This window comes from Clarias gariepinus, chromosome 6, assembly GCF_024256425.1.
Source record: "Clarias gariepinus isolate MV-2021 ecotype Netherlands chromosome 6, CGAR_prim_01v2, whole genome shotgun sequence".
NCBI classification, from domain to species: Eukaryota; Metazoa; Chordata; class Actinopteri; order Siluriformes; family Clariidae; genus Clarias; species Clarias gariepinus.
Window position 1 is genome coordinate 11,288,603 of NC_071105.1, and position 12,049 is coordinate 11,300,651.

The 12,049-nt window shown below is 38.7% G+C and overlaps 1 protein-coding gene across 3 annotated transcripts in view; it reads left to right on the plus strand.

Moving 5' to 3' along the window:
• Positions 1-12,049, plus strand: part of pde4ba (phosphodiesterase 4B, cAMP-specific a) — a 169,535-nt gene that overhangs the window by 94,172 nt on the left and 63,314 nt on the right. Inside the window, exon 1 of one of the 3 annotated variants that reach the window (XM_053497919.1) lies at positions 11,697-11,845. The exons of the other annotated variants lie outside the window; for them this stretch is intronic. Coding sequence (XP_053353894.1) covers positions 11,757-11,845 — 89 coding nt within the window. The 5' untranslated portion in view covers positions 11,697-11,756. Of the gene's footprint in view, positions 1-11,696; positions 11,846-12,049 lie in introns of those variants that run through there. 3 annotated transcript variants of the gene reach the window in all.

Consider the following 12,049-nt stretch of genomic DNA (forward strand, 5'->3'; position numbering starts at 1 on the left):
GCTACAAAGCTATTTATTACTATAGAGCCCTCTGATAGGACAAAGCTGTTTATTACTATAGAGCCCTCTGATAGGACAAAGCTGTATACTAATGTAGAGCTGTCTGATCCTACAGAGCTGTCTGATACTACAGAGATCTTTATTTATATAAGGCTTGTCTGATTCGACAGAGCTGTCTGATGCTACAGAGCTTAATATAAAGCTGTCTGATTCGACAGAGCTGTCTGATAGTATAGAGCTCTTTGTTTATATAGAGCTGTCTGATGCTACAGAGCTGATAGTTTGATACTAAAAAGCTGTTTATTACAATAGAGCCCTCTGATAGTACAAAGAGCTCTATACTATCAGACAGCTCTGTCGAATCAGACAGCTTTATATTAAGCTCCGTAGCATCAGACAGCTCTGTAGGATCAGATAGCTCTACATTAGTATACAGCTTTGTCCTATCAGAGGGCTCTATAGTAATATACAGCTTTCTAGTATAAAACTATCAGCTCTGTAGCATCAGACAGCTCTATATAAACAAAGCTGTATACTAATGTAGAGCTGTCTGATCCTACAGAGCTGTCCAATACTACAGAGATCTGTATTTATATAGAGCTTAAAGTTAATATACAGCTATCTGATACTACAGAGCTGATAGTTCGATATTAGAAAGCTGTATATTACTATAGAGCCCTCTGATAGTACAAAGCTGTATACTAATGTAGAGCTGCCTGATCCTACAGGGCTAACTTATTCTACATAGCTGTATATTGATACAAAAATGTCTTACCACAAAGCTATCTGACACTACATAGATGTATAGCACTATTAAGCTGTCTGATACTACGGAGCTATCTTATACAGTACGATAAAGATGTCTGATAGTGCAGAGCTGCTTGTTGGTTCAGTGCTGTCAGCTACTAAAAAGCTGTATATAGCTATGGAACTGTCTTATACTACGCAGGTTTTTTATATGCCAGGCTTATACCACAGAGCTGTCAGATGTAACAAGTGTTTAAGACCACAAATGTACAGAGCTGTCTGATACTATAGAAATGTCTAATCCTTAAAGCGGTTTTAAAATCGCCCAACTATCAAACTGCACAAAACTATCTGATTAATGCTTTTACGCTGAAGCAACTTGCTTCTTTTTCTTATAATTTATTTTTAGCATGAGGCCATTTCTTGTCGCGAGCTGAAAACCTTTGGCCTTTCTCGCTGTGCAATTTCGGTCAGCGCGAGGTCAATAGAAGTAGCCTGACGAGGAGACTGCTTGTGTCTTTGGGCAAGGCCTTCCTTCTATTCTTTTTTAATCCTTCACCTCTACCTCCATCTTTATCTCTACATCTAAACTCTCCTGCTCCTTCTAGCTTCTAGCATTGTGTACAGTAGCAAGCTAACACAGGCCTCTTTGGTTTGACGTCACATGCTTATTTAAACGTGCTTTCTTAACCAACATCTGTGGATGTCTTGGGTCTGTGAGTGTATCACTTCCTCTTTGCGTTGCGTTTTCTGTAGAATTTGTCTTTTTGTCATTTCCTGTCAAAGTTGATGCTGTTTCACTCATATGAAGATGTTATGATATGTTTTACTGTATATATATATTCACAAAAAATAAGAGTGATTATAACAACATGTTTTGTACTGTCGGAGTTTGTACTGTAAATGGAGCCTATGCACACAGACCTGAGGAGGGAATCGAACCCCGACCCCGGATGCGCGAGTTCACTTTAACATATTTTAGCTTTAAGAGAGATTTAAGAGATTTTATTTAATGCTAGGAAGCATACACAGACTTTGATGGATTGCATGTATGTTGTTAGAGGTTTAATAGGGATAGAGGTTTTTATTTCTCATAAGCATGCATTAAAGTTGTGTAGGGTTTTAGGGGATTATCTACTTGTTATGTAGTATAAGCTCTTGGGACTGGAGTGTTACTTTTTGCAGTGGATCAGTAAACCAGGAAGATCAGGTGCCTCGATGTGTAAGTAGACGGCTTGGAAAGCTTTGGGATTGAGCCTGCTGCGTTCTCCGATTGCAAGTCAAGCCCTTTTCCCTTTCACTGTTTCGTGGTTGCACGCTGCCCTTTTCTCTGCCTTACTCAGGATCATGAGGTCTGGCTCAGCGAAAAGATCACTCATCCCATGGCTTATCACTTCCTGACTTTGATGTTATCCTACCTTCATGCTTTTTAATTAGAGATTGGGGAGCCCTTGTGGCTTTCTGCACGCTCGGGAACGGAGTGTATTTCATTGAGCACCTACCTGTTTAGAAAGCAACTTTTCAATGACGTACAGTGTCACCTCACCTAGCCAAGGAAGTGTAATATCTCACAAGCATTCACCCCCGTTTATACACGTTTTTTTTATACACGTAAAGCACATAAATGTAAACAACAACAATTATCCATTGTTGAGAATTTATAAAGCTCTGGAACATCCTCAGTAACCGCACCACAGGGAACAGTTATTCATGCACAAGTATTTTAAGTAGGATGGCAGTGATGGTGTAATGGGGAGTGTAGCCACTTCACAGCTCCAGAGCCTGCGGTTTGAGCCTGAGCTCGGGTTACAGTCCGTGCAGAGTTTCATATGTTATGTTATCTCCGTGTCCACATGGGTTCCTTCCAAGTTCTCTGGTTCCTTCCCATGTCTCAAATACATCCTGGTTTGGTTTCTACATACAATGAATGGCCGTTTAAGTAGATTCTAGGTTGGACTTGTTTATCTTATTCTTTCAAACAGTTACAAAGCATTAAAATATAGGGATGTAGGAAACTATACATGTTTTAGACTATAACAAAATTACCTAAAGGGTGATAACAGTAGACCTATTTTTGTTATTGTACTTAATGTTTTCAACTGGATTTTGTGATGCAGTACTTATAATAACAGCCCCAATTTGACTCCCCATCCTTAACACCTGCATAACTGGAAAGAAGCAAAAAAAAATACAAGGCGTGTTCAAGTCAAACCGGGACTTTTAATTGTACAGAATAAAACAGTTATGAGAGTACAAAGTATAAAGTTTCTTTATACAGTATAATTCCCTGCTACACTAATGCACTTACCCCAGCTTTTAACCAGTGCTTGGATCCCGTTAAGATAGAAAGTTTTCTCAGTATGCCGGAGCAGTGGTCCCACTGCCTACTTCACATCTGTAAATGCTAGCCTCGCAGGAACTCCTGTAATAGCTCAAACATCTGGAAATGGCTTAGAGTGAGGTCAGCACTAAACGGGGGGGATAAAGCCCCAAATTCCAGTGATGTGCAAGTGGTGTTCGTAAATGATTTTGTGTACAAATGTGTCTCAGCCGGGATCTTCATTCACGGACGTACCAAGGTTAAGAGTCTCATCACCGTACCGTGCGTAAAGTCTTCTGTAAAGTATAATCACTTTTACACCTTCATCCACAAGGACTTTGATCACAAGTCCCAATTTGACTTGCGCACCCCTCGTAGTTTGACAAATTACGTACTGCATGAATAAAAACTGTAAAATGTTTAATTATATCCGCATTCACCCTTTTTGACAAAATGTGGGAAATGTACTGTAGAATTCTGTTAGCTCTGAACATCACGACAGGGATGTTTACCAGAAGCGCTTTAACAGTCACCACCAGCTTTAACAAGACTGCTTTCATTCTTTAATTCATCTGGATGGTTGTTTTTTTTTTTTAAGCTTTTAAAAATGAACTGCTGGGTGACTCATTTTAATTGGTCCTTATTTTGTAGTTTTTTTCCCCCTGAAAGCTTTTGAAACTATGGCTACAGACATCTTTTTAGAACTTGAGTGTAAAAATCTCGAGGTAAAATCCAGGGAGCGGTCATCACTTATTACTGTAATTCAAGAAAAGGCTTCGCTGGATATCAGAAATTTTTTTTTTTTGGTAATCTTACAATAATTATCCTAAAAAAAAAAAAAAATTGAAGCTACAAACCAAACAAACTTGTTTTTACATGATGTACAGTATGTGATAAGTTAAAGATCAAGATCAAATTATTGCTTTCTTCCTGATCTAACATTAACAAGCTTGAGGTTTTCACACTTGTTTTTGATAAATATCGTGAGATTTCCGACACAGTTATCTTCAAAAGATGATCGAAATGTAAGAAGCAGCCCACGATCTAGTAGAAAACTCTAAATCATAAATGCAGGTTACAATAGTTTAAATGTGCGCAGGATGAAAGCCAGCCAAATACTGTACAGATTTATTTGGAGACCCACATAGTGAAAAAGGCAGCAATCATCGCCAAAGACGACGTGGACTGAGCGAGCTGAAAACGACCGAGACATCAGAGACTCATGGTGAAAGAAGGCAGGAATTTCCCCGTCGATCAGCGAGCAAAGAGAGTTATTGTCTGAAATCGACCGGCACCAGCGTGTACTCCAAGGTCACCCCTTGTTTAATGCTTTAGATTTTAATCAATATGTAGTGTATGTATATACTGCATTGTTTGGGAGTTATTGCAGTAAAGTTAATGCTTAGAGGAATAACCTCCAATTATCCTCTCAGTCAATAATGGAGCAGCAGTGCAATGCACAAACAGATCAACCGCTTCACATCAGACACCAGGATGTGGAAAAAAGTGATCTCTGAGACTTTAACCTTTGTGTGGCAGGCTGCCTTGAGTACTTCAGACTCTGCCGTACTCCTGGAATTAGAGTTTACACAGAATGGTGTGAAAGACAAAAACCATCTAGAAACTCTGTGAAAGATCTGAGGAGAATGGCCAGGCACATTCAAGATGACAGGATAGCTCAATACTATTCATGTGCCAAAGAAACAGAAATCCGAGGCGACAGGCTGAACAAAAACTGGAAATCCTCTGCCATGTCTGTAGTATCACAAGAGGTCAGAATAAGGCTTCAGCCTCATCGGTCCTTGGACCCAACCAGCACTACAACCACAAATTGGTCCAATCAAGCGTACCTTATTAAAGTATTGTTTTTGACCCTGTGCATATGAATAAGACCTTATGCAGGGTATGAAAACGTGCCATAACACAAAGTTTAAACTGGTTCCATCATCCCAGTGTACTTCCCTGCTCTCTTCAGTCGCTTGATCGAATCTTAGGATGTGACAGAAGAAATTGCAATGGCATGCAATCATGTCAGCATAAACCCGACTGAATCTGTTCTTAGTGCACAACTTGGTTTTAGTACGTAGTAATCAGTGTTTCTAATAAACCGGCCTGAGATTGTAGATATACTGTGTTTGTGAGTGGCTCTCAGGCTGGGTCAGTGTGTTATCTAATGGAGCTTGGCTTTCGACTTGTCCGTGATGATTCTGCAGTCCCGCTCAGACCTGCAGGCAGCACCAGCAGGAGACTTGAGGACGAGGATGGCACTCTCTCTCTCTCTCTCTCTCTCTCTTTCTCTCTCTGTTTCTCTCTCTCTGTCTCACTTCCTTTCTTACTCTCCGGCTTTCAGCCAAATTCATGTTGCTATTCATTTTATTCAGACAAAAGCCATGTAGTGAATAAAAAAAAAAACTTGTCGTTTTATTCTCATCTGTGACTTCATTCAACTGGAAAAGGAATGACTCAGAGATGACAGACTCTCCCTCGTTCATTCTCTCTGACACATCGGTAAACAAGCGTTGAGTTTAACATGCTTTATGTGGCCAAGTCACGGTTTTAGTGCGTCTCCCCGGTTTTCGCATTTGGTAAACATTCCTTCTGCTGTTCCATCATTTCATGCCCAGCTCATGTCTTATCTGGATTTGGCTTAGACAGGCCGATCTAAATTGTTTTAATAAACAGTGTGCAGTTGACCTACAGCCTCTTCACATACTGTATCATACTTACATGGAAGTCAAGTGAAATCAAGTAAAAATCAGCATCTGGTTTTCTCTATCTCTCTCGTATTCTTATTCACTATAGAGGTGGGTTGTTGTTTTTTTTGCCTGGTCAATGCAAGCCACACACACACACACACCATATTACTGAGTGAGGTTTTTTTGTCTACTGCTGCCCCCTAGTGAACTGTATGTGCTTCTTCATTTTGTTCCTAAACAATTTGCTTTGGGGCTGCCATTTATTTTACCAATAAATATATATAAAAGGATAATTCAGGATATTTTTGTTGACAGATAAAAGATTTGATTTAAAATTTTCATTGACACCAATAAGATTTAACATTTCACAAAATCAAAAATGATCTAATTGGCAAAAATGACTAAAGGAATTTCATCTGGTATCTAATATAAGATATGTTATTGCTATGCTGGAGATGACCGTGATGTCCCGTCATATGATCAGAAATCAGTGTTTCTATGTGCTGGTGTCAGGACAGGCTCTGAGAATAAAAACCTTATATGTTAATTTATTTCCTTTTTAGAAAAACAGCTTGTTAAATAGGCAACGATAACAACACAACCTTAATTATCAGCCAAGACCGATAACCATATGATATTGCTTTAAAGAAGATATTGAGCTCAACTTAAACGGAGCTAAATTTGGAGCATTTGTACTGTAAATACTAATAAAGTATAAATCAAATCAAATCAGTCTCAACTGTCCTAACATTCTAATGAAAAGTCAAGTATTTGTATATGAAGACATTTCCAGTTCACAGTTTTTCCAGATGCATATTCATATAGTATGTAAGGGATGTTCAATTCAAACCGAGACTTGTTTACAGGGACATTTACAGAAGACTTCAAGTACAGTACGATGATGAGATTTTTACCCGCAAAAAAACATTTTAATGGTGCAAACGCTTTAAAGAAGACCAGGATGTATCCATTAAAACTTTGGATGGGGAGTAACTTTGTCTGCGAGCGTTTGGCAAGATGAGCAAAATTTTTAAATGAAATTATGACATGATAAACGAGCGAGGTCTTGAAATAAGAACAGTACGCATGGGCTAGGTCTGCTGATCGTCACGTGATCACAACTGAGCCAATGGTTTTTCTCTTTCTCGCGCTGTGGGATTGTGGGTAATCATCTCCCATGCTCAGTCTTAATGTGCAATTCATCACTCATATAGTCAGTTTTGGAAAATGTGAGACAAACTAGTAATTTTAGTCTTAATCTTAGTCCTGGAATAAATGTCCCTGTTAGATTTTATCATATTTAGTCAATCTTATCCTATTTTTGTTTACTCAAGTTTTAGTCGACTAAAAGTCTGGGCATTTTTGTCTAGTTTTAGGCAATGAAACCATAACAATTTATCAATAAGGTTATAATTAACACTACAGTTAATCTAAACTAACCAAAACTCCTTTTTAAATTTTTTCACACAATAATTTTCCTTAACATTTTAAAATAATCTTTTCATCTGATGTTTTCAGCTAATAAAATTTATATTTAACCATCACAACAACTGATGCATGTCCAGTACATCACATGTACAGTAACATAATTTTAACATTACATGTGACATAAGACGTGTAACATGTAACATAAAACATAATTACCACAAAGAGGCTGTAAAAACTACCTTAAGACTTTTCTGGTCTGCCTTGATGCGTCTCTTCAGGTTTGTGGTATTTTTCCCAGCAATTGTGTTCCCACACTGTTTCCCCTCTGGTATTACTACACATGGTTTTTTTTTCCTCTCCGGTTCAATATGAAAAAAAAAATGAGCCCAAATATCGGCTTTTCTCTTTCGCTCGAGTAATACTGCTGTGATAATGAAGAGTTAAAGATGACTAAGCTTGTAACATTCCGTCACTGAGCGCGCAAACTAGTCCCTGTGCTGAGACGGGATTGTGACAAGAATTAAATGTTGACGCAAATAAAGACAGATGTTTTATTTTATTTTTATTTTTTTTAAACCACATTTTATTCTTGTCTTTTTGTCAACAATATTGCATGCTGACTTCGTCACTGTCACTGTTCATTGATATCCGTGACGTCTCGTCATCGCCTCGTCTTAGTCATAGGGGAAAAAGGTCATCATCGAATATTTCCAATCATTATTTTCGTTGACGCAATTAAAACTTATTGAAGCGCTTATTGAAGATGAATAAATCAAATTAAAGAAATAATTCATTCACATTCCAAGATATCATCTGGGTTTGGGATTCCCACGACTTTAATGAACGTTTATGGATGACTACTTGTGGAGCTGAAACTGGATCTGCTACACACACACACACACACACACACACACACACACAAACATACACAGACACACATGCATGCTAAGACTAAGCTGTAGAACCCAACCTTCCACCAAAAAAAAACAGATTAGAGCCTAAGTACATTATGTCTTTCCTCCAATCTGTCTCTGTCTCTCTCTGTCTCTGTCTGACTTTTATGATCAATGGACAGATTTCTGGGTGGGGTCCTCACTCTGCTTTCTTTTGTTCTGTTCGAAAGCAAGTAATCTTTACACCCAGACACTCGACACGCCAGCGCCGTCCTCGTCTGAATCACGCTCGCCGTCTGTACTGCTCTGTCTGGCCAGGCTCCACTTTCATTGTTGTCTCTCAGGTCCATGACGTGAGCTTTCCATCTGTCCTGCCTTCTCCGTTCATCATCCAGCCTCCTTTCTGAACTGCTGAACGTTTTTTTTGCCTACCACAGCATAACGGTTTTTCTCAGTCGCTCATAGTAAGAAATGAAAGCAGGAGACGGCGTCTGATCTCTGATCTGATGAGGTGACATCGATGATTCGGCAGCAGGAGTTACGCCGCAGTGTCACCCGCCGATCCGTCAGCGCGTCAGTAGGATTAATAGCCGTGATCTGCACAAGCAGAGCGATATTTTCTTACGCACATCTTTAATGTTTTAAAATAAAGGTGCTATTAAGCAGTGTGTGTTTGTAGTAGAGCGGATTTTCTTTCTGTTCCCTTTTTTTCGTGGCTGAATGAAATAGTTTCCATTGTGTTTACTGTAACGAGAAGTCGTCATGACTTTTATGATTTCATGTTAGAGAAGCGAGGAGTGTCTTCTAAAGAAGAGTTCATGCTGTTTTAATAGCCATGCCATACGTACATTTCCAGTGTTTTATGAACCGTATTGTCCTTTTTTTTGGAAAAGATCCAAATCTTTGTTTTTTTTTTATCATCTTCCTGGAAGACATGAATATAATTATTTCTGATCGCAGAATAATCATCAGATTTGACATTAAACTTAAATGCTGTTATGTTATATCATGGTTTAATATAAAACCTGGATTTTTTTTTCAATATACTAAAGAGCTCAGCTTCACCAGGCTTGCAAATGTTAATTAAATATGAATAAAAAATCTCTAGTTTATTGTAAATACTATAAATTTTGAAAAAAAAAAAAAGATTTTAAGACTTTTTCCAGAATTTCTATTTTTGTGATTTAGTTTTTTTTTTAGTTTTTCTGGGTTTTGCATGAAAAAAGGAGCAGGAAAGACCTCAGAAGGACCGTGCGTGGTTAAGCAGGATGTTCAGTAAAACTACGTAGCTAATTGCCTTATAAAACTAATAAAACTAAAAACACAATTTACACACACTTAATCTGATTACACACACTCAATCTGAAAGCAAACCCAAGAAAGTGAGTACTCACAAATCGGCCAAAGCGTCCGAAGCGACATGCGTGAACTCAATGACTGAGCGATGTGCCACGCCATCTTGTCTCCTTTTATGCTTCCTGGTTTGCCAGCGTATTATATCCGGGTCCTAGTGCTGGTCGTGGACCGAGTGTGCATGGCACAAGTTTGCCGCAAGGGCTAGTCATTTAAGCGCGAATAAGAACCGTTTCACAGGGATCAATGTCACGGGTTAATTATTATTATTTTTTTCTTCCCCCGAATATTCGAATCTCAAAATGAAAAATCGAATGCAAACCCTCTAAAGGAATATTCGAATATTCTGGTTCAGCCCTAAAAACTACACAATTTGCACCTGAGAGTTTATATTAAGCAGAGGGTCTTTATATCAATTATTGACTTTGTTTTATGAATTACTGTTTAATAATATTTTTTTAATGTAGAACTCTTGCTCTACAGCAGTTATTAACATGTGCCAAAGACTTTTGCATAGTACTGTGTGTGCGTGTGTGTGTGCGTGCGTGTGTGTGTGTGTTTTATTAAAAAAGACAACACAGGGTACATTTATTTTAACATAAAAATATATGCAGAGAAGTGGGTTTTTTTTGTTTTTTTTGAGGTACTGAAACTGACACTTGTAACAAACCTGGAACCTGAAACTGTTCTGAAATAATTTAATACTTTAATAACTTTCTAGAACAGTTTCGAAACACATTTTTTCATTTTTTTTTTTCAAATCACCAGTTTCAGACAATCTACTCGGGTTTGAATTTTGGACGCCCACAGAAGTGACCGAATGAGGGCAAATAAGGGTTAAACAACAAGGCTGTAAAGGGAGGGAAATCCCTTAGGTAACCACAATTCCTTCTATAAGGCTGGGTGATTAATTTAAGGTATTATTAATATAACCAACGACTTATCTGATTTAAGATCAAGCTCTAGTGAGGTGAGTCACTAGCAGAGATTTTTCCATCTGAAGCCTTTTTTTTTTATTTATTTTATTTTTTTTGAAACCTCTCGTCTTGACTGTATGTTACCGAAAACGCCTCGTTATATCGTCTTTCAAAGGGCATCTGAATGGATTCTGTGTTTTCCTGCATTGTGTGCGGCGATGCTTTACGCTGCAGCCGAAACCAAAGTGACGTTTGATGTTTTTGTGACACTGTAATCGTAAACCCGGTCGCGTTCTGCTGTCTCTGTGCTCGGCTGTGTGTGTTTGCACACCATATATATACAAACACACACACACACACATACATACAAACATATATATATATATATATATATATATATATATATATATATATATATATATATATGTGTGTGTGTGTGTGCATAAATACACTGTACTGTACATAGAATAGATGTTCTCGTATACTGTATGGACCTTTTGTTTGTTGACTGTGTAAAGGTTTTACCTTTAAATGTGCAATGATTATATATTCTTATAAAATATTAATAAAAGTTATGATTATAATAAAACACAAGGTTTAATTATATATCAGAGATCAAACCGGAAGTCTACGTTAACTCAAATAACGACTCGTCGAGGTCAGACTGGATTCCCGTTTCTGTCATCCAAGAACAAGCGTAATAAATGATTTTATATAATTTTATGTTCATAATGGAGTTTTACAAACATTGGTATTTGTTTGTTTAGTCCTCCTTTTTTCTGCCAATCAAGGTGAATCTCAGAGCATGCCACACAGTACCGTCACACCTCAAACCACAAGCTCACAAGGGCGCTTTGTTGGCACCGCTTTGTAAGAAAACCTGTAGAACATGTTTAGTGAGTTCAACAGCTGGCCTTGAAGGGGAATTAATAAATATCTAAATAAATAAAGAAACAAACAGTTTTTACTAAGTTATGAGACGCGTCTCTGACACTCTGTGTTCTCATTACCTACATCTGGCTGCCATGCATCGCTATGCCATGTGTCAGTTGGTTTTGCTTGTGTGTGTGTGTGTGTGTTTGTGTGTTCTGATCATATGTTGTGCACTTTATTAAAAGGCTATAAGCACACTTCATCCAGATGCAATCAGATAAATGAGACTCCAGTCCCGGATTCGAGCGTGGCTCCGTGTTTCCCCTTTTGCATTTTTTTTGTGAGTCTGAGAGCCTCATAGTGTAGCTTGGGGAGGAAGTGGCTAGAGAATGGAGTTCAGCTCAGTGGGAGGGCCCAGTGGGCGTGTGTGTGTAAGTGTGTGTGTGTGAGTGTGTGTAAGTGTGTCGGCGTATGGAGTCATGCAGGACCGATGCTGCTAGAGTGTGCAGGGTAAGTGCGTCTCAGGGCCATGTACCGGCGGTCGCCCTGTCACAAGGGCAGGCTTTACTTCGACTTCAGTGAAGAGGTGGTGAAGAGGCTGCACAGTTCCACCTTCAGGTCAGGACACGCTCGTTCTCACACTTTTCTTCTCTCCTTTTCTTCGAGTCATTCTGTCCGTCTTCCCTGCATCCGTCCCTCTCGGTGTCTCTGTGACTGATTTACATGTTTATCTCTGACTTTCACACTCCCTCTCTTCCTTTGTGCGTTTGGCAGATTTGCATGTCTGTCATGCCTCGGGCTGTCACACCACAGGAAAGTTGA